The sequence below is a fragment of the Mobula birostris genome, chromosome 9, assembly GCF_030028105.1.
Source record: "Mobula birostris isolate sMobBir1 chromosome 9, sMobBir1.hap1, whole genome shotgun sequence".
Classification (NCBI taxonomy): Eukaryota; Metazoa; Chordata; class Chondrichthyes; order Myliobatiformes; family Myliobatidae; genus Mobula; species Mobula birostris.
In genome coordinates, this window is record NC_092378.1 from 47,655,994 (window position 1) to 47,679,320 (window position 23,327).

General features: G+C 41.5%; 1 protein-coding gene across 4 annotated transcripts in view; it reads right to left on the bottom strand.

The window, feature by feature from the left end:
- The window catches only part of LOC140202740 (uncharacterized), a 201,366-nt gene that overhangs the window by 131,096 nt on the left and 46,943 nt on the right, over positions 1–23,327 (bottom strand). For all 4 annotated transcript variants that reach the window (XM_072268004.1, XM_072268003.1, XM_072268002.1 and 1 more), the window contains exons 20-30: positions 22,183–22,308; positions 21,723–21,848; positions 21,311–21,496; positions 18,643–18,861; positions 11,825–11,944; positions 9,493–9,687; positions 6,803–6,901; positions 5,488–5,613; positions 4,722–4,847; positions 4,310–4,495; positions 2,929–3,147 (exon numbers count right to left, since the gene is read on the bottom strand). In XM_072268004.1, coding sequence (XP_072124105.1) covers positions 2,929–3,147; positions 4,310–4,495; positions 4,722–4,847; positions 5,488–5,613; positions 6,803–6,901; positions 9,493–9,687; positions 11,825–11,944; positions 18,643–18,861; positions 21,311–21,496; positions 21,723–21,848; positions 22,183–22,308 — 1,728 coding nt within the window. The remainder of the gene's footprint in view (positions 1–2,928; positions 3,148–4,309; positions 4,496–4,721; positions 4,848–5,487; positions 5,614–6,802; positions 6,902–9,492; positions 9,688–11,824; positions 11,945–18,642; positions 18,862–21,310; positions 21,497–21,722; positions 21,849–22,182; positions 22,309–23,327) is intronic.

The window sequence follows — 23,327 nt, forward strand, 5'->3', positions numbered from 1 at the left end:
GTCTTACACAGTGAATGGCAGGGCATTGAGGAGTGCAGTAGAAGAAAGTGATCTGGGAATACAAGTCCATAATTCATTGAAAGTGGTGTCACAGGTAGATAGGGTCGTAAAGAAAGCTTTTGGCACATTGGCCTTCATAAATCAAAGTATAGAGTACAGGAGATGGGATGTTATGTTGATGCTGTATAAGACATTGTTGAGGCTTAACTTGGGGTATTGTGTGCAGCTTTTGTCACCTATCTGCAAGAAAAATGTAAATAAGGTTGAAGGAGTACAGAGAAAATTTATAAGGATGTTGCTGGGGTTGAAGGACCTGAGTTACAATAGGTTAGGACGTTATTGGAACATTGAAGATTGAGGGGAGATTTGATAAAGGTATACAAAATTCTGAGGGATAGAGATAGGGTAAATGCAAGCAGGCTTTTTCCACTGAGGTTGGGTTCGACTACAACTAGAAGTCATAGGTCAAGGATGAAAAGTGAAATTTTTAAGGAGAACAAGAGGGGAAACTTCTTCACTCAGAGGGTTGTGAGAGTGTAGAACAAGCTGTCAGCAGTTTGGATAGGTACATGGGATGTGAGGTATGGAGGGTTATGGTCCAGGGCAGGTTGATAGGAGTGGGAAGTTTAAATTCTCCAGCACAGACAAGATGGGCTGAAGGGTCTGTTTCAGTGCTGTATTTTTGAATGACTCTATCAATGATCCAGATGAAGATCGCACAAACTTGGGTATGAACGTAACAAATGACTTGATGAATAATTAAGAGCACAGTGATGGACTTCAGGAAGGTGTAGAGCTGAAATGGATAAACACAACAGACAAAAATCAATGCAGAGGTATGAACTAATGTAACACACCTGCATAGTGCTTGTCTTTATTGTGTGTGTGTCACTACACTCTTTATGAGCAAATCAAATTACATAGTACTACACTAGTTGCTAATGGACCATCAGAAGATCTAGGTTTTGGAAGGAGGCAGTGAATAGTAAACACACTTCTAGAGGTAAGTTTGATTAAAAAAAAACAACATACACAAAATATTTACATGAGTAAGAACAATTCAAAACTCCAATTTTCTATGTTAGGTTCCAAATCTCAGATATCAAATGAAGACCAAATTCCTTTTTAGTTAAAATCAGTGAGATTCATTAGAGTAACTTTTACTAGTCCAATTTCTCAAACTAATTAGACCTAATGTTATTCCCTATTTAAAGGTTTACAGACTAACATTTGCCTGTTTACTTATCCCTAGCCAGATAGGAAACTAATTGAATTCCTATTCTTAAATATTATATTTAACTTCACTTTCAGTGCCAGGTCAGTAAAATTTCAATTCCACACCAAATATATATATATATATATACAGCCTACTTTATACTTTATTGTCGCCAAACAATTGATACTAGAACGTACAATCATCACAGCGGTATTTGATTCTGTGCTTCCCGCTCCCTGGAGTACAAATCGATAGTAAATATTAAAAATTTAAGATATAAATCATAAATAGAAAATAGAAAATGGAAAGTAAGGTAGTGCAAAAAAAACTGAGAGGCAGGTCCGGATATTTGGAGGGTATGGCCCGGATCCGGGTCAGGATCCGTTCAGCAGTCTTATCACAGTTGGAAAGAAGCTGTTCCCAAATCTGGATGTATGAGTCTTTAAGCTCCTGAGCCTTCTCCCGGAGGGAAGAAGGACGAAAAGTGTGTTGGTTGAGTGGGTCTTGTCCTTGATTATCCTGGCTTCACTGCTCCGACAGCGTGCGGTGTAAAGTGAGTCTAAGGATGGAAGATTGGTTTGTGTGATGTGCTGCGCTGTGTTCACGATATTCTGCAGCTTCTTCCAGTCTTGGACAGGACAACTTCCATACCAGGTTGTGATGCACCCTAGAAGAACATTTTCTACGGTGAATGTATAAAAATTACTGAGCGTTTTAGGGGATAGGCCAAATTTCTTTAGTTTTCTCAGGAAGTAAAGGCGCTGGTCTGCCTTCTTGGCAGTGGACTCTGCTTGGCTGGACCAAGTCTGGTCATTTGTGATATTGACCTAACTCTTTTCATGACAAATTCTCCAACATCAAAACTTTTATACAAAGTAAATCTCCTTCAGTAACTTATCAAAGTCTTTGCAAAAATAATTAGTTCTTCCAGAAAATCTAATTCAGATACTTCGAATGCAAAATAAACTTATACATCCACCCGTATTAAATCCTCTATGTCATAAAATATTTCATTCTCGCATGTTGGGTGGCTCGTCATCCTGTTTCCTGTTTCATTAGATGAAATAGTGGGTCATCCACAGAAAGTCGATTCACATTACTTACACTCAAAAAAAAAAGACCTGACTAATTTCCTTGGTATGATTTAACAGAACTAATTCCTAGTTACATTCCGTCTCTGCTGATATTGTCTCTCTATAGCTGCTGCTTGTTATAGCTGAAGCTTCAATAAACCTTTTCTTGATAACATCTCTTCTTCAGGGGTTTCACCCTGAGGGGTTTCAAGTATGTTGGGTAGAGATACTCACTAATAATTCCACTTTTAACAGTTTATATCTTTAGTTTCTGGGTTTTTCTTGCTTGTCTGCACCTGCATCAGCCATTCTTGTTTTCGCATAGCTTTTTTTCAAGTTTTTAAAAAAGAATTTGGTAAACCTCGTTTTCATTCCTCTACAGGTGGAGCTTTCTAACAATACATCTATGGGTTTGATTAACATTGGTTACAATATCATTTCCTATTTTTATGAATCTATGGTTATTATTTCTGGTTTTGAAGAAAGTCATGTCTTCAGAAACCCTGCAGAAAAGATTTATTGGAGCAGTACTGAGAGTGAAGGATTTTGTTTAACTTGGAGAAGCTGTGATTCACAATTGTGAGGCCTTGATGATTAAAGTGACTAGAAGAATTGAGAGAGAACTGAGGCAGAACTCACCCATTTCATAATAAATGTTGAACTTTGTGCTTGGTGTGTGTGGACCGGAATGGAAATGGACCCACGTGTTAGTGCAGTTGGAGACACAAAATGTGCCGATGTCTACGTCTTTCTCAGTCAAGTTGAATCGCATGTTTTCATCAGGATTCATTCCACAGCCAAAGGAGATGTGATCTTCCTGGGATGTCACAGTCAGCAAGTCCACCCTGAATCGGATTCCTGAGGGTAAAACATGGGCCCTAGTTGGTTACAGCACTGTTTCTCAACAGCTGACACACGGTTTCAGACATGCTCAGTACTATAATATCCCTTTAATTTGTAGGGGTGCACCTGTCTCATATTGTGCTTTCTACCCTCTAAATAAAAATGCTATGGATTCAAGTTATCCTTTGGAGTCTTGAGAATATTTCCAGGCTGGAGCTTCAAGCAGTACTGATGAGGTGCTGAATTGTAAATAAATTGGTGAGGGACTGAAGGAAGACAGGTACTGTCAACCATCAGATTGGCCACTATCACTGCACTGCTCGTGGTTTCTGCGTGTCTTTGTTTCCTAAATTACAACTGGAACAGCTCCTCGGATTGTACTGCATTATTAGCAAGGCTATTTTAAAATCCTCATACAGTCATAGAGCACCACAGCACAGAGACAGGGCAATTGGCCCATCTACACTGTTATTTGCTTGGTTCTATCAACCCACACTTGGAATACAGCCCTCCATATCCCTCCCATCCATGCTTCTTTTAAGTTGAAATGAAACCCACATCCACCAATTCCTCTAGCAGCTCGTTCCAAACTCACAACACTCTGAGTAAAAAAGTTCCTCCTCAGGTTCCCCATATTTCACCTTTCACACTTAACCTATGGCCTCTAGCTCTAGTCTCCACCATCCTCGGTGAAAAAAGCCTGTGAAATCCTCTTGCCCATACCCTTAGAACCTTATCTATACCCCTCATTACTTTGAGTACCTCTGTGAATTTTCCCCCATTCTGCCACACTCCTGAGAATGAAATCCAAATCTAGTCAACCTTTTACTATAAATCAGGTCCCCAAATTGCAGCAACACCCTGGTAAATTCACTCTTTCAATCACATTGATTATATCATGGAAGGAACTACCAAAAATGATGAACAATGATACAGTGCAGACACCATTTACCCCAGCCTATTCCCTGTCTCACCAGATCACATCTGACAAATTGCCCCTCTTCACCTGATCCAGGTGGATGAGTTTGGAATACAAGTGATGAAAACTCTTGGAAGATGGTCAATCCAAATCTGGATTGTGGAACTACCTATTCCTTTCCTACCAAGCATCTGCTTTCTGGCCATGGGACGATGCATTTGTTATGACTGTTGCTTTATCTTGGAAACAGAGCATTACCTGTGTACAGGTGAGTGGAGTTAGACACCTGGATCAAGTTGAAGAACCAGTACATGTCCGCACTATTCTGGTAGTAGCTGGGGAAATTATTGGAGACGATAAAACCAGATACACAGGGACAGGGATTCCTTGAAAGAGCCTGCAGATCCATAGTTCCTGGGATAATTTCTGGTGGGCAAAAGCAACCTGAAACCAAAGAAAAACAACATGAATCACTGAACAACCATGAATTCCTTTTTGTCCTTTCCTATACCCCACTGCTTTACATTTATTCACACAATGATCATAAACATTTAAATAGAACAGCCTTTCCATCCAAGCATTAGGGAGAAAAGCTGCCCTAATCAATCATCATGAATGACATCTGATATATCACGGGCAAGGAGGCTGAGGTTGCTATTTTGTCACTCACCTTCACAGTGTGTCCCATTCCCTCTGTAATAGGATTTGCACTCACAGTGGTAGGACCCCATCGAGTTCAGACACTGAGCATTGCTGTCACACTGATTCAGCGCAGGATCCGCACACTCGTTGACATCTGAAAAGAGTAGATAAGTAAACAACCAGAGATGGAGGGAAGGTGGAAGAGGAGTGTGGACCTGGTTATAATGACTGTCTGTGTGACTAGACTACAGTGTGTCCTGTAGAGTCATTCCAACAGCTCAGATGTGTAACGGGGTCCAAATGTTTAAACGGACGAACATCATAGTATGTAATCTTTCTATTTCTACAGTAGCAATCTCACTTCATCAAAACTACATACTTCTGCCAAGCTAAAGCAGAGGTTTCCCGTAGTGGGCATGCCCAGAACCAGGGGTCACAGTATCAGGAAATGGGCACAAGATTCAGGAATGAGATGAAGTGAAATTTCTCCAGTCAGAGGATGGAATCTTCTGACCGATGTTGAGGTTATAGTTAAGAAAGAGATGGTGAGATTTTGAAACACAAATGCCATCATGGGATATGGGGGAGACAGCAGTTTACAGCAGTGATGTGGAGGATCACATTGACTGATGGAACAGATTCTTAGGGCTGAATAACCTCATCTAGTTCCCATTTTTTTCACATCTCAATCAGTTCAGTCATTGCAACAGTTCATTGTAGAATCTTAAGTTTTGCTTTTAAAAAAGGAAAATATTTGGTTTGGGTTCTTCAAGGATAAATGTAAAAGGTCGAACCTGTGCATGATGTTCTGTTTCCAGGTCTCAGGGTGTACCCTGGGTGACAGTCACAGTGGTAACTGCCCACCGTGTTCACACAGAGCTGGGAGCAGCCGCCATTGTCCTGCAGACATTCATCCACATCTGAAAAGAAGAGGCATGTTGCGGTCAATTTTAATTTGCATTGATATTCCACTAAAGCAATGCCACATCTTTCAAACCTCGTGTTTGTAAAACCATTTGTTCAACTGATTTAACGCTGGTAGCAAGTTGGTGAGATCAAATCAAAATCAAAATCAACTTCAATTCAATAGCTGGTTGGTCCTCTAGGCAGTTTAGGTGAAAAAATACCCTCTACGTTGTTCACTGGTCTCAGGAGCCTCCCTTGATCCTGTTGTTCCAGTTTTTTCGCTTCACTCCTGTTTTTATACATGTAGTCAAAGAGAGAGTTATGGGTGGAGTGGAAGATAATAAAGTAGAGAAATATAGAGAATGTAAGAGCCAGCAAGACATAGTAAGTGATAGTGTGAGAGATAGTGTGGGGCATAGTGTGAGGGATATTGTGGGAGATAGAGTAGAGGGAGGAGAGTGATAGAGATGGAGAGATTGTGTGTTAGAAAGTAAGTGAGACAGATAGATAGAGAGGCAGAAAAACAGCGAGACAGAGAGAGTTCAGAGGTAGAGAGATACAGAGACAGCAAAACAGAAATAGGTTTCAGGGACCATCTTTCAATCTTTCAATATGGATGTTACAAAAAAACTTAGGGGCGTCTTCATCACCTACTGTACTAACTCACTTTTTAACATCTTCTATGCTCAGTTCTGTTCTCAGGCAACTTGCCTACAAATGTCAACTTGAACCTGAGAGAGCACAGCCCTCCAGATGCATCACAGACTGTTATGACAACTGCTCTGCCAAAAGCAGGTTCCCTCCCAGTCCGGTCATTCTGCCTTCTACCCCTCTCACTGCAGAAAAGATACAGAAATTTGAAAACACACAAGCAAGACTCAAGGACAGTTTCTATTCCACTGTTATAAGATTCTCGAATGACCTCTTGTACGAGAAAGATGAACTCTTGATCTCACCATGGCCCTTATATTTAATTTATTGACCCTCACTGCACTCTCTCTGTAATTGTAACACTATATTTTGCATTGTGTTTTTATTTTCCTGGTATCGTTCTACCCCAGTGTACCTATGTATGGAGTGATCTGACTGCAAACAAAAGATTTTCACCTGATCTCAGTAAAAGTGATAATAATGAAATAATTACCAATTGAATTTATACATTGTGCAGGGAATCTCCAAATGAGAGAGAACTGAGAGGCTCACCAGAGTGGATGTTGAAGGTGAAAGGTCGGGAGGTCACCAGGCCGTCTGAGGAGGTGTTTACCTGGATGATAATCGTACACATGGACAGGGAGCCCAGACCTGAGATTCAAGTTAACAAAGTAAACTGTGAAATACATCACAATATAATTTCCATGAAAACCACCAAACTTCCCTGAAAATTTATCAAGTAGATTGCGGTAATGTATCTTAATGAACCACAAGTTCAACACTCAAATAGAACTGCTGGAGGCACTCTGCAGTTCAGACAACATCTAGGAGGGAAAGGAACTGTGGATATTGTGGGTTGAGAACCTCCAACTCTCAGTGTGTGTCGCTGAAGCAAGTGCCCAGTCCCTGGGACTGGGAGTCCCTGCTTTGTTCTGCTTCAGATGCAGCAGGTTTGATTCCCTGAGAACCAGCCTCACTCTTCCTCCTGACAGGAGCATTTCACTGCTTCCAGAGCAACTGAAGATCCACTTCTCCCCACAGATGCTCCTCTTGACTCACTGAGTTCCTCCAGCGTTTTGTTCCTTGTTACAGGTTTCAACATCCGCAGTCTTTTGTGTCTCCATTGAAAACTCCGCCAGCAGTTCTAACCAGAAACATTAACACTGTTTCTCTCTCTGCGGATGCTGTCTGACCTTCATTGTCTGTATGTCTTTCAGACTTCCAGCATCTAAAGTTTTAAAATAAATTATTTTAATGCTATTGGTAATTTTTTGAGCTGCCTCCCACATCACACTCTCATTATAGTTACACTCATCCAAAACTCTACCACTGTATTTGACTTCAGACCCTATCTATCATTCCTGTGCATGTGAAATCTCTTGTGTATATGCCTTTATTTTGAAAACTGCATCTTTATTTTAAAATCCCTAGGTGATCTCTCCCCTCCTCATTCCTGAGGCCTCCTCAGCCCTACAATCTCCTTGGAATTCTGTACTCTTCCTCCATCAAGTTAATCAACATCACTCTCAAATCTCAGCCCTGCTATTTCTTACATTGACCTCCATAATTCCCTCAGCATTAAATCACTTCTAAAAACTAAGCACTGGAGGAAATAGCACAATGTTATTGATGTAATATGACTCGGCTGGTGGCATAGTGGTATCAGTGTTGGACTTCGGGACGAGAGGTCCCGGGTTCAAATCCAACCAGCTGGCTCCCCTGCACACTTTCCATCCATGCTGGGTTACGAGCTGGTGGTCTCTGGAAACTCACCCGGCAGAAGGCAATGGCAAACCACTGCTGTAACTTGCCTCGTACGCAATTCCCCACTACGTCGGAGAGGCGTGGAGGGAAATCGACTGCTAACCGGAGAAAATCTGGATGTGACGTACCTTTCCTTTATTGATGTAATATGAATGGAGGTAGAGTAGTTGTTGAGCTGGGCAGCCTTAATGAGGATCTCTGTTAAATTTTGTCAACTAGCTCAGAGATGGAATTTTAAAACTCAGAGGCCATCTTAACACTCTTCTAAGCAGAGATCTCTGATTCTGTGCACTGACAGGAGGGAGACTCCTAAACTGCCCTGAGCATCTCTCAGTGTGAGTTGCTAAGGTGAGTATTCAGTCTCTGGGGCTAGGATTCCCTGCTTTACAAACAAGAGAAAATTTGCAGATGCTGGAGATCAAAGTATTGATGAACTGAGCAACACACATAAAATGCTGGAGGAACTCCGCACGCCAGGCAGCATCCATAGAAAGGAATACAGTCGACGTTTTGGGTTGAGATCCTTCCTCTAGTCCCGAGGAAGTCCTGTGTGTTGCTTGGAAATTCCAGCATCTGCAGATTTTCTTTTCTTTGTTATTGGTGAACTGAAACAGTTTCATATGGAGGAATGGTCGAAAATTTCTCCTTGCCACCGTGCAAGTCTGATCAGCAGCCACAGGAATCACACACAAAATGCTGGAGGAACTCAGCAGTACAGCCAGCATCCATGGAAAAGAGTTAGCAGTCAACATTTCATGCCAAGACACTTCACCAGGACTGGAAAAAAGAGATGAGAAGTCAGAGTAAGAAGGTGGGGGGAGGGGAGGAAGAAGTACAAGGTAGTAGGTGATAACTGAAACCAAGAGAGGGAGAGTGGTGAAGTAAAGAACTGGAAATCAATTGGTAAAAAGGATAACAGGCTGGAGAAGTGAGAATCTGATACAAGAGGACAAGAGTTCATGGAAGAAAGGGAACTACACTTCTGTAAGTGTCTCCCTAACCAGCAAACATCCTTTCTTACTCCACAGACTTCTATAGCCTCACAGTCCTTCTGTTTACACTGCCCATCTCTACCCCTACAATCGCACACCACAACATCAACACTGACTTTCAACTCCCCAACTCTATGTCTGTATCACCACAGCACACTCACTTTCCCATTTACTAAACACCACAGCACACACCACCAAATCAAAACCTCAATCTCCACTACAGCTTGGTACATGATGGCAGTAATCTGGAAAGTGTATCCAACCTGGCAAGTTCTTCAGACAAACAATCCTTTTGTCAATACTGACTGTGTGATTACATCCAGGAAGGGACTGCAATGGAAACAATTCCAGAAAAGGCAGGTAAAGGAAAGTCAACCCCATTACCGAATGTGATTTCTGCAACTTTCCCAGGCTTGATTTATGGAAGGAAGGCCTCATTGAGGTAAGCAATGACTACAGGATGAGAGTGGATCTGGAACACCTTACCTGTTAAAACTAAAGTGGTCGTATCTGCAGGCCGGGAGCTCTGAATCTGCTGGACCCCACCTGCGCGGTTTGTGCAATTGGCGTTGATTTGATAGTTGAGGATCACAATTCCTGGAAGCGGATTGACCACCCATGTCAATGTGATGCTGGGTCCTGTGACATTGGCAGTTACAGTCTGCACCATGTTCCTAATGTCTGGGCAAGAAGACAGAAGGCGAGATAAACAGGTGAGTAGATGGTTTCTCTCGTATGAGATCTTACTGAGCTTCAGAAAGATTTTCCAGGCAGTCAAGTGTCAGTTTTTGCTTGGTGGCAACATCTCTCATTGGTGCAGAAGCTTACAGGTTCCAGTCTGACTCCAGACAGATCCAGCCTGAGAAGAGGCAAGTTACAACACCCAGCAATGTGCCCTGTTTACCAAAAGTAGAACCAATCCAATCAGGCTAATTACTGCTTCAATTCCACCACACTCCAGACCTGTGTCTTGGAGCTGGTGGAAAGGATCTGAGTATGAGATTGTCTTAACCTCTGAACTACACTTACAACTATGGGTCTATGTAACCAGTCCAATTGAATTTCTGGTCAATGGTGACCCCAGACATTGATTGTGGGAGACTCAACATTGGTAGGTAAACATAATTGAATGTGAAAGGTATATAGTTAGATCTTTTCTTGATTGAGGTTACCACTGCCTGGTACTATCTGGGCAAATGTTACCAACCACGTATCAATCCATACCTATATGTCATCCTAGTCTTGCTGCATGCAGAAATAGTCTGGTTGTTTGCTGAGAAGTTGTGAATATTTTTGGCCACCTGTGACTGACCTTGTGATAGATGGAAGGTCATTGAAGAAGCAGCTGAAGATAGTTGGGAAGGACAATGTCCAGAGCTCCTTATGGCCCATTTTCTAACACTTTGCTGTTCATTAAGAGTGGCCTAAGCCAACCATTTTCAGTTGCTTCTTCAAAGACCTTCCAACTGTCACAAGGTCAGAAATGGGGATCATTGCATGACATTCAACTCTATTCACAGCTCCTCAGCAAAAAAACAAATTACACCCACATGCAGAAAAGGATTGGAATGTGTAATCTTCCCACTGATGTCCATTTGCTTGAGGGGAACTGGGTAAGTCCCCTCTGTGGTTCTTCAAATAGATTCATGGGTGATGACATCCATCTGAAAGCACAGATGAAGGTACGGTTTAGCATCTTGGAAATGATCACACTTCTATCAGTGCAGCTTGTTAGAATGTTGGAGACCTGGAATTTAATAATAAAAGTAAAATAATTGTAATTGGTGGTTACATGAGGTGAACGTCCTTGAGACTGAGGGGAGAAAAATCGAAACAAAAGCTTGTGTTTTGCTCCAGATTTTCACTTCTGAGTTGCAAATGTCTTCAGCCAGAGAGTAGCAAATGATTGGAAACAAAGCCTTTGAAGGATCGGTAAAAATATTCAAACAAACATCAATAGGAATAAGTTTTATTGTAAGAATGTGGCATTGAGGTGAAAGATGGCGGAAATCGTAATGATCAGGCAGAAGGGGCTGAATGGCCTATTGCTGCTTCTGTTTCTGACGTGAATGAGGAAGTGCGCTGAGAGAGATCATGATTAATGATTCACAACAGATTAACAATTAGCAAAGGAACAGCAAGTGTACGTGACTTATCTGGAATAAATAATGATGTCCAGAGGCTGCTTATGATAAAGTCAAGAGGTAACGAAGCAAAATGATGTTAACAGTATAAAAGTCTTCCATTCTGTGAAGTAAAGTGTACATTTCTTTCACAGTTAACAATGCAGGTATGTACAAAGTTAGTTGGGGCGAGTTAGGTGGCTGGTGAGAGAACCTCAATTTCCCTCTTTAAAAAGATAAATAAATAAATTGAATTGACTGTATAATTGACAAGTATTGTATAATACAGTCTGATTGATATATCCAAGTGGCTTCTATTTACTTAAACAGGCACTGAAGAACCTTTGACCCTGACCTTGGCCACTGTCTGTGTGAAGTTAGCACATCCTTTGTGCAGCAGTATGAGCTTACCCCTGGGTACTTTGTAATCCTAGCATATCCAATAATTAATTGTTTAACTGTAAGTTATTCTTCATGTATGTGGAAGGCAGGTTGTGGTCTGTACAACATGGTGTCTAAAGGCACAGGGAAGGATTTGGACCCAAATGAATTTCTGAGTTCACAGCTGAGATGGTCAGCCAAGCAGAACCTTGATATCAATGGTACAATTTCCAACTTCCTGCTGCTGTCCATCCATATCCACTGTTCCAGTCAGAAAATGGTGTCTGTGATCTGTGTGTACGGTGCAGACTTACCATAACATCCGGTCTCTGATTCACTCCAGCCTGGCATGCAGATACACACCGGATATCCTGACCTATCTGAGCCACACGTCGCAGTTACGTTACAATCCAGTCTCCGGCAGGGAGACCACTCTGCAAAGGTCAAGAATAACACAGTGATATCAGTAAAGGGATGGATGGCACGTTCATTCCATTTTGTGTAAAAGTGAGGCCTTCCTCTTAGCTACAGACATACTGATCAATATGTGCGTCTGTGCCATCTAATATACTTGGCTTCAGGGGGCTGTATAGATGGACAACATTGTTTCAATCACTCCTTATTCTTCAATTTACCATTTATTTCAGTGAAACTGACGTGCAGAGGAGTGTGTAATAAGCAGCTGAATAAAAATTAAACAATCATGCAAAATGAGCAAAGTCATTAGAGCCTGCAAGGATTTTATAATGAGGACGGCTTCACTGCAGTTCCATCAGTTACAACTGGTGTTCCAATTTGCTCGAGTCTCATGGAAAAACTACTGTATTTGTCTCTCCTCCTTCATGCACACCACACCTCAGTAGCAGTACTGAGCTCAGCCATGTGCCCTATTGTTTACAGAGAACATCTCAAACAGGACTGATTCCTATATTACAGAGGCAGGAGACTTTAAGCTGGATTGCGCTTGTTTGGGACTGCGATTGTGTGCGGCCAGGACAACTGTATGCTTGTTCTTGCAGAAACGTGGCTCCCGGACTAAATTCCATGCACCATCAATCTGCAGGCCACGACACTCAAGGAATTGGGTTGTATTATTTTTGTGACTATGTTTTTCTGCAATCACATTTATATGTGCTATATGTGCCTTGTGTAGTGTGTGACTGTTGTACCTTGACCCTGGAGAAACACTGATTCATTTGTCTGTGTTCATGCGGTTGGTTGAAAATTGTTGTCTTGCGGCAGCAGTAAAGTGCAAAGATATAAAAATTCCATAATTAAAACAAATAAATAAATAGTGCAATAAAGAGGGAATAATGAGGTATAGTGTTAATCTTGCTTGCTTTTCTCTTACTAAATTATTTATTCAGAGAGCAAAAGTCTTCTTGTTTCCCCTGCACACCTCATTTATTTTGTACTCAGAGTAAAAGCGGACTCCTTTGTGGATATGACTTCACTCCATCAGAGAGAGCTCTCAATAATTGCTCTTTAAATTCTCGCTCTGTGCATTCTAAAACTTTGCCGGCATACCTTTCAGACAAGAATGCTGTCACCGTTTCTCATTGTAAGGAAGGTTTGATTCATCTACTTTGGATATTCAGTGGGGAAGTTTGCTTAAGGGTGTGGTGAGACTGTTGGTCTTATTCCTTTCCATTGCAACTTTACACTGGAATCACTATTTAAATGAATTTATCCTCTTGTTCTTTCACAGGCTCACACCGATCACTTAGTAAATTGTCTCTGTCTTCCAGAGGAAAGTTTTTCTGGCAATTTTAATTTGCTTTTTATCAGCATGCTGCAACTGGTTTTATAATAGTTGTGTTGAGTATTTACATTTTCCATAAGACCTTAAGTCCACAAGACACGGGAGCAAAATTAGGTCATCTGGCCCATTGAGCCTGACTCACCATGCAATCATGGTTGATCCTTTTTTCCCTCCTCAGCCCCACTCCATGGCCTTCTCCCCATAACCTTTGATGCTGTGTCTAATCTAGCACCTATCAATCTCTGCCATAAATACACACAATGACCTGGCCTCTGCAACTGCCTTTGGTAACAACTTCCAAAAATTCACCACCCTCTGGTTGAAGAAATTTCTCTGCATCTCTGTTCTAAATGGATGCCCCTCTATCCTGAGGCCGTGCTCTCTTTTCCTAGACTATCCCATCATTGGAAAAATCCTTTCCACACCTGTTCTGTCCAGACCTTTCAACATTCAAAAGGTTTCAATGAAATCCCCTGATCTTTCTAAATTCCAGCGAGTACAGACCCAGAGCCATCAAACGTTCCTCTACTTCATCATCTAAATCATTGATGTACAGCATAAAAAGAAACAGTCTCAAAACCAACCTCTGTGGAACACCACTAGTCACTGGCAAGCAACCAGAAAAGGATTTTTTTTGTTCCCACTTGCTGCCTCCTACCAATCAGCCAATGCTCTAACCATGCCAGTAACTTTCCTGTAATACCATGGGCTCTTAACTTGGTAAGCAGCCTCATGGGTGGCACCTTGTCAAAGGCCTTCTGAAAATCCAAATATACAACATCCACTACATCCCCTGTATCTATCCTACTTGTAATCTCCTCAAAGAATTCCAACAGGTTCGTCAGGCAAGATTTCCCTTTAAGGAAACCATACTGACTTTGTCCTATCTTGTCCTGTGTCACAAAGGGCTCCATAACCCCATCCTCATCCTTAACAATTGACTCCAACATCTGCCCAACCACTGAGATCAGGCTAACTGGTCTATAATTTCTTTTCTGCTGCCTTCCTCCTTTCTTAGAGTGGAATGGCATTTACAATTTTCCAGTCCTCTGTCTCCATGCCAGAGTCCAATGATTTTTGAAAGATGATTACTAATGCCTCCACAATCTCTGCTCCTACCTTTTTCAGAATCCTAGGGTGTAGTTCAACTGGTCCAGATGACTTATGTACCCTCGGGTCTTTCAGCCTTTTGAGCACCTTCTTCCTTGTAATAGTAACTGCAGTCACTTCTCTTCCCTCACACCGTTCAACATCTGGCACATGGCTAGTGTCTTCCACAGTGAAGACTCATGCAAAGTACTCACTTAGTTCACCTGCCATTTCCTTGATCCTAGTTTTTATTTTACCAGCCTCATTTTCTAGTGGTCCTATATCCACTCTCATCTCTCTTTTATTTTTTACATACTTGAAAAAGCTTTTAATATCCACTTTGATATTGTTTGCTAGCTTGCTTTCATATTTCACCTTTTCTCTCCTAATGATTCTTTTAGTTGCTCTCTGCAGGTTTTCCAGTCTTCTATTCTCCTGCTAATTTTTGCTTTGTTGTATGCCCTCTCTTTTGCTTATATATTAGCTTGAATCCTCTGATAATCAGAACTCCAATGATTTATAGAATTCTATAATTGGGAATTGTAATCACTGCATTCTGATAGAAGAAATCCTTCTGCATCACATGATTAAGATACCCTCTCAGCTGCTTAGATTGAGATTGTGACCTATGTTTCTGGACATCTTCCTCTTGTACAAGAGGTTACTCACAAAGGCAATCCCGAGAATGAAAGGCTGAACCTCTGAGGAATGTTTGATGTTTCTGGGTCTGCACTCATATGGAGTTCAGAATGATGAAGTGGAATCTCATTGAAACCAGCTGAATACTGAAAGGGTGGATAAGGTGGATATGGAGGGGATGTATCTGCTGAGTCTCAGATCTGAGGGGTCAACCCCAGAACGAAGGAACATTCCTTAAAAAACTGTGATGAGGAGGAATTTTTTCAGCTGTAGGGTGGGAAATCCATGAAATTCATAGGTACAAAGGGCTGTGAAGATCAAATCATTGGGTGTTTAAGATTGATAGGTTCATTGTTGGTGGCATTATCTAGGGTTACAGAGAAAAGGCAGGAAAAAGGAGTTAAAAGGAAACAGAAGATTCAATGGGCTAATTAGCCTAATCTTCTCCTATATCTTATGGTTTTGAAATTATTTTGAAGTGTCTATGCTATTTATACAGCTTGGATTACATGTTTTTTGACAACTGCCCTCTTCGCCACTGTGTACAATGATGGAGAATAATTTTCAACAAAAATTTGCATCTTAAAGAGTGATGGAATAATGTTGGTGAGAATTGTGATCTTCCTCACCAACAATGAGAGTGTGGGCATTATGGGTTGAAATGTTAAAGCCCTTGTTGATATAATCCACAATGGAGGCCCAGCAAGACTTGGCTGTCTCTTTGAAACAAACCATATCAATGTAGTACAGCTAGTCACACAAGCAATGAGTTGAAAGAGACAAAGGTGAGCTTGAGAAAGATAATTGTAAATAACAAGATATTGTCCAGTGCATTTTTTCAACCGAAGCCTCCTTTTTGATACTATAAAAACACAACCACGTCTAATTTGGAATGGAAAGGTGCAAGATCCTTCGGTGAAACAGGAAGCAAATAACTTGCATATTTCTTTAATTAAATGGCTTAAATTTCTGAAACACCCAGTCATCAGGAGACATGAGGTATGTAATTATTCCCAGTTTGAACTTTCAGATGATATTGGAACAAGTGTGACAAGATGGACTGTTCTCAAATACAGAAATTAATGGATATGGATATTTTCAATCTCTCATTGTTACAGTTGGAATTTCCCACCTTCTTCAAAAGAGCAACAATCATACCACTGCCAAGAAGAGCAGGGTGAGCCACTTTAATGACTATCATCCAGTAGCACTCATATCTACGGTGATTAAGTGCTTTGAGAGGTTGGTCATGTATAGAATCAACTCCTGTCTCAGCGAGGACCTGTACACACTGTTATTTGCTTATTGTCACAATAGGTCTGTAGTGGATGCGATCTCACTGGCTCTTCATGCGGCCTTGCATCACCTGGCCAATACTAATACTTATGTCAGGCTGCTGTTTATTAACTACAGCTCAGCGCTTAATGCAGTCGTTCCTACAGGTCTGGTCAAAAAGCTCCAGAACCTGGGTCTCTGTACCTCCCTCTGCAACTGGATCATCGACTTCCTCACTGGAAGACCACAGTCAGTGTGGATCAGAAATAAAATCTCCACCTCACCGATAATCAACACTGGCACACCTCAAGGATGTGTGCTTAGCCCAATGCTCTACTCTGTCTACACCCATGACTGTGCGGCTATGCAGAGCTCAAATGCCATCTATAAATTTCTTGACAACACTACTTTTATTGGCAGAATTTCAGAAGGCAACAAGAAGGCGTACAGGAGTGAGATATATCAACCTGTTGAGTGCTGTCGCAGCCACAACCTTGCACTCAATGTGAATAAGACCCTTCAGAAAGGGTAAGACAAGGTAACACATACCAGTCCTCACAGAAGAATCAGAAGTAGTAAGAGTGAACAATTTCAATCTCCAGGATGTCATCATCCCTGAGGATCTATCCTCGGCCCAACATATTGATGCAATCACAAAAAAGGTATGACAGCAGCTATATTTCATTAGGAGTTTGAAGAGGTTTGTTATGACACCAAAGACACTCACCAATTTCTACAGATGTACCATTCTAACTGGCTGCAACACCATCTGGTATGGGGGTTGGGGGTTGGGTGGGCACTGCACAGGAGCGGAATAAGCTGCAGAATGTTGAGCAGTCAGTCAGGTCACCGTGGGCACTAGCTTCCCCAGCATCTAGGACATCTTCAGGGAGTAATTACTCAAAAAGGCAACATCCATCATTAAAGACCCCATCACCCAGGACACACCCTCTTCTCAATATTACCATCAGGATATTAAAGGCCCATACTCAACGATTCAGGAATAGTGTTGTCCCCTCTGCTGTCAGATTCTGAATGGACATTGTACCCATGAACACTACCTGACTACTATTTTTGCACTACCTATAAAGTGCTCCAAATGGGGTGCAACTTCAACAGCCTCTGAAAACCAAGTCCCACTCTTAGCCTTCACATGTGGTTTAGCTATTAGGCCCGGTGGAACTGTTTCTACTGACAAGAGAAGGGGCAAAGGCAGACCACTGGCGCCTCGAAACCAGTTTCTTCAGGCATGTGGGGCTCATCAGCCTTGAACGGCAGCCTGCTTAGGAGAAGGAAAACTCTGATTTTAAACCTCCGTTGCCTTGCAGCTGTACCCACCCATGGGAAAGGCTTTGGGAATAAACCCCAAGGATGAAATCTGGAGCCGGGGTCCTTAAGGCAGTTTGATGTTGTTTACAACTTCACTCTGGCAACCTCTGCGACGACACTGGTGCCAAGCTGTATTGGTGTTTGCCCTTCCCTTGGACTACATCAGTGACGTGGAGAGGGGGAACCCGCTGCATGGGCAATAGCTGGTTCTTCAAATCTTCCCGCCCAGGCTTGTGTCCTTAGAGGACACAGTCTGCCAGAGGCGCAAACCCATGATTCCCTGGGATAGACGCTGCCTATTACTGTATTTAATTTAACTTTTTAATATAGATAGATTTATACTTAGTGTAATTTACAGTTTTTATTAGCGTGTGTTGCAACATACCGCTGCCACAAAACAACAAATTCCACAACATATGTTGCTGATATTTAACCTGATTCTAATTCTGAGCTGCAGAAAGAAATGATGATTGTTCAATTTCTTAGTGATGCTTTAGAGCAGGGATTCCCATGGTTGAGACAGTGTACATAGATCATTTATTTTATATTAATGACGCAGACAAGGATTGTACAAATTTAGGTGTGAAGGTAATATAAGACTTGGTGAATAATGAAGTTAATAATGATGGACTTCAGGAAGGTGTAGAGGTAAAATAGATAAACACAAGGGACAGAAATGAATACAGAGAGCTGTAAACTGATGCAGTTCATGGAAGGAAAATAAATTAAATCGTAATGTTTTAAAGAGAATACAGGTACAGGTACCTCAGTATCTGCGAAGGATCTGTGAAGGAGCTAAAGCAATTCAATAATCTAAAAAGATGTCATGAAAAAAATCAACCTCTGGTTATCATATCCATTTCAGGATATCAAATTTGAAGAAGGTCGTGTTTTCGGAAACACCGCAGAAAGGATTTATTGGAGCAGTACTGAGAGAGAAGGATATTGTTTAACTTGGAGAACCTGTGATTCACAACTGTGAGGCTTTGAATGATAACATGACTGGAAGAAGTGAGAGAAAACTGAGGCAGAACTCACCCATTTCATAATAAATATTGAACTTTGTGCTTGGTGTGTGTGGACCAGAATGGAAATGGACCCACACGTTAGTGCAGTTGGAGACACGAAATGTTCCGACGTTTAAGTCTTCCTCAGTCAAAGTGATTCGCACGTCTTGATCAGGATTCATTCCACAGCCAAAGGAGGTGTGATCTTCCTGGGATGTCACAGTCAACAAGTCCACCCTGAATTGGATTCCTGAGAGTAAAATATTTGCCCTAGTTAGTTGAGGCACCGTTTTTCAACAGTCCACATACAGCTTCAGGCATGCTCAGTTCTATTGTATGCATTTGGATGTAGGGGAGCACCCATCTCATATTGTGCATTCTACCCTCTGAATGAAAATGCCGTGGATTCAAGTTCTCCTTCAGAGTCTCGAGAATATTTCCAGGGCTGGAACTTCATGCAGTACTGATGAGATGCTGAATTGTCAATAAATTGGTGGGAAAGGAAGGAAGACAGGTACTCTTCCCTGATGGATATTGAATCCAGTCCTATCTTTTCTCTCAGATATTTTCCAACTAAGAACTGAGGAGGTCTCCCAGAGACTTCAGCTGTAATTATCTCCCAGCAATCAGTTTATTTGGCCACTATCACAGCCCTTGGTTTTAGTCTGTGTGCACTTGGAGTGTATTGTTTCCTAAATTACAACTGAAACAACTTCATGAATTGTGCAGCATTATTAACAAGGTAATGTAAAACTCCTTATAGAGTCATAGAGCACCACAGCACAGAGACAGGCCTATTGGCCCATCTATACTGTTATTTGCTTGGTTCTATCAAGCTGCACTTGGAGTACAGTCCTCCATACCCCTCCCATCCATGCTTCTCTGAACTGTTGAAATTGAATCCACATCCATCAGTTCCTCTAGCAGCTCATTCCAAACTCACAAACCCTCTGAATAAAGAAGTTCCTCCTCAAGTTTCTGATAATATTTCACCTTTCACACTTAACCTATGACCTCTAGTTCAAGTCTCAACTATCCTCAGTGGAAAAAGTCTGTGAAGTCCGCCTGCCTATACGCCTCAGAACCTTATCTATATCTCTCATAACTTTGTGTACCTCAGAATCTCCCCTGATTCTGCTCCACTCCTGAGAATAAAATCCTAATCTATTCAACCTCTTCCTATAAATCAGGTTCTCAAGTCGCAGCAACATCCTGGTTAATGCACTCTTTCAATCACATTGATCATGTCGTGGATGGAACTACAAAAAAATTATGAACAATGCTACAGTGCACACACCACTTATCCCAGCCTATTCCCTCCCTCATCAGAGTACGTCTGACAAATAGCCCCTTGTCACATGATCCACCTATTACCTGCCAGCCCTTGCCCCTCCTGAACCCACACCTATCCATGCTTGACCTAAAATGTCAACTCTACATTTTGCTCCACAGATGCTCCCTGATCTGCTGAATTCCCCCAGCAGTTTGTCCATAAGGCATTAAGAGCATAAGATATAGGTGCAGAATTAGGCCATTCAGCCCATCAAGTCTGCTGTGCTATTCTATCATGGCCGATTTAATGTCCCTCAAAACCTCATTCTCCTGCCTTCTCCTCATTACTTTTGATACCCTTACTAATCAAGGAACTCTGCTTTAAATATACCCAATGCTTGGCCTCTACAGTCTTCTGTGGCAATGAGTTCCACAGATTCACCAGCCTCCAGGTAAAGAAATTCCTCTTCATCTCTGTTCTAAAGGGATGTCCTTATATTCTGAGGCTGTGATCTGTGGTGTTCAACTCCCCTATTATAGGAAGCATACTCTTCACATCCACGCTATCAAGGCATTTCAGTATTAGATTGGTTTCAGTGAGATCTCCCTCATTCTTCTAAACTCCAGTGAGTACAGCCCAGAGCTTTCAAGAGCACCTCATGCAATAACCCTTTTATTACCCAGATGATTCTCAAGAAAACAATGCTGCAACTTCTTGCTAGAATCATTTTTTCTCAGGGATGCAAACAAAAGTGAAAAGAGATTTAAATTTTACAAAATCACAACATAGCATTTCGTCAGTCACCGAGATGTCTCTAATTTCTAAGTGTAATCAGTTGGGTCTCTTTGTGACAGATCACGGAGAGGAGCTGCACCATTTCCTGTGTGTGAGATAATTTGACATTTCTCCATGAAGTCACCAGTCCTTTATTAATGACCCCTCCTGTGTTTTAAAAAAAAAGATGGATCAATGCGAATTCTCATAAACCTGCTGTGGGTCCCTCCATCCTGTTTTGCTGTATCTGCAATATATACTTCCTGAATAATCCTTCCTGAAGGACTTAAAGATAAATCCTGTGAGCATATCTGAAGGGATAACCAAGGTTTGATATTATTCTCACAGTGACTATTATGTTTGCTCGCTCAAATAAGTGAAACTAGGGATTGGAAGTATGGTTTCCATAGCCTCAACAACTGTGCGTACTACAGCAACCACATAGTGACAGATTGTGATGACTGACATCACACGACCAAAGGCAATGTTTTGAAGTAGATGGCTGAGTACGGAATATGTGATTAAAACTCAATCCCAATCCCAATATGGATTTTGGAGCTAGCTATTCCTTCCCTACCCAGCATCTGCTCTCTGGTTATTGGATGATGTACCTGTCATGATTGTTGCTTTATCTTTGGAAACAGAGTGTTACCTGTGTACAGGTGAGTGGAGTTAGACACCTGGACCAAGTTGAAGAACCAGTACATGTCCGCACTATTCTGGTAGTAGCTGGGGAAATTATTGGACACGATAAAACCAGATACACAGGGACAGGGATTCCTTGAAAGAGCCTGCAGATCCACAGTTCCTGGGATAATTTCTGGTGGGCAAAAGCAACCTGAAACCAAAGAAATACAACATGAATCACTGAACAGCCATGAATTCCTTTTTGTCCTTTCCTATACCCCACTGTTTTACATTTATTCACACAATGATCATAAACATTTAAATAGACCAGCCTTTCCATCCAAGCATTAGGGAGAAAAGCTGCCCTAATCAATCGTCATGAATGACATCTGATATATCACGGGCAAGGAGGCTGAGGTTGCTGTTTTGTTACTCACCTTCACAGTGTGTCCCATTCCCTCTGTAATAGGATTTGCACTCACAGTGGTAGGACCCCATCGAGTTCAGACACTGAGCATTGCTGTCACACTGATTCAGCGCAGGATCTGCACACTCGTTGACATCTGAAAAGAGTAGATAAATAAACAACTGGAGGTGGAGGGAATGTGGAAGAGAAGTGTAGACCTAGTTATAATTTCTGTCCGTGTGACCAGTCTACAGTGTGTCCTATGGAGTCATTCCAACAGCTCAGACATGTAACGAGGTCCAAATATAGAAACTGACAAAAGTCACAATAAGAGGATTTTCTGCTTCTTCAGTAGCAATCTCACTTCATCAAAGTTTACACACTTCTTACAGCAGAGTAGTGGGCACGTCCAGAACCAGGAGTCACAGTATCAGGAAATGGGCACAACATGTGGTGTGAATTCCTTAAGGATGAAATGTAAAAGGTCAAACCTGTGCATGATGTTCCGTTTCCGGGTCTCAGGGTGTACCCTGGGTGACAGTCACAGTGGTAACTGCCCACCGTGTTCACACAGAGCTGGGAGCAGCCGCCATTGTCCTGCAGACATTTGTCCACATCTGAAAAGCAGGAGCACGTTTGAGTCAATTTTAATTTTCATTGATTTTCCACTATAACAATATTTTAAACCTCACATTTTTAAAACTCTATATGTTCAACTTCTTTAAACCTGTTTGGAAGTTGGTGAGATAAGATCAAAATCAAAATCAACTTCAGTTCAATGGCTGGTTGGTTCGCCACTAGGCAGATAAGGTGAAAACATACCCTCTACATTGCTTACTGGTCTTACATGCCCCCCTTGATCCCCTTGTTCCTGTCTGTTGGCTTCACGCCTGTTTTTATACATGCAGTCAAAGAGAGAGTTATGGGGAAAATGAAAGATAGAGACCGAATGGGAGATAGTGAGGTGGAGAGAATGAGAGAATAGGAGAGACAGCAAGACAGAGAGATGGAGAGGCAGAAAGAGACAGAAACAGAGTACAGTGAGGCAGTGGGACAAAAAAAAAAAAATATATATATCAAATTAAAAACAAGTTAAGGCCAGAAGCTTCTAAACTACAATATGGGTTTATTGAGGACAGAGGAACTACGAACGTAATTTTCATGCTACGAATGCTTTCAGAGATGGCAATTGAATATCAAAATGGTGTCTTTTTAATGTTTTGTTGATTTCACTAAAACATTTGTCAAAGAGCAACATGAAAAATTGTTTCAAATTCTCGCTAAACTAAACATTGACGGAAGGGACCAACAACTGCTTCAAAATTTATATTGGAACCAAATGACAGCGGCAAAAAATGATGATAATATAAGCAGTTGGACTAAAATTCAAAGAGGAGTTAGACAGGGATGTGTTGCCTCACCAGAATTATTTAATATCTATAGTGAAATGATTCTCAGAGAAATAGACCTGGATGGGATAAAAATTGGAGGTGTTAACATCACCAATATAAGATTTACAGACAATAACACCCTAATAGCAAGTGCTGCAGAAGACCTACAAATCCTCCTAGACAAAGTAGTACAAACAAGTGCAGATTTTGGTCTAACCATCAACTGTAAAAAAACCAAATGTATA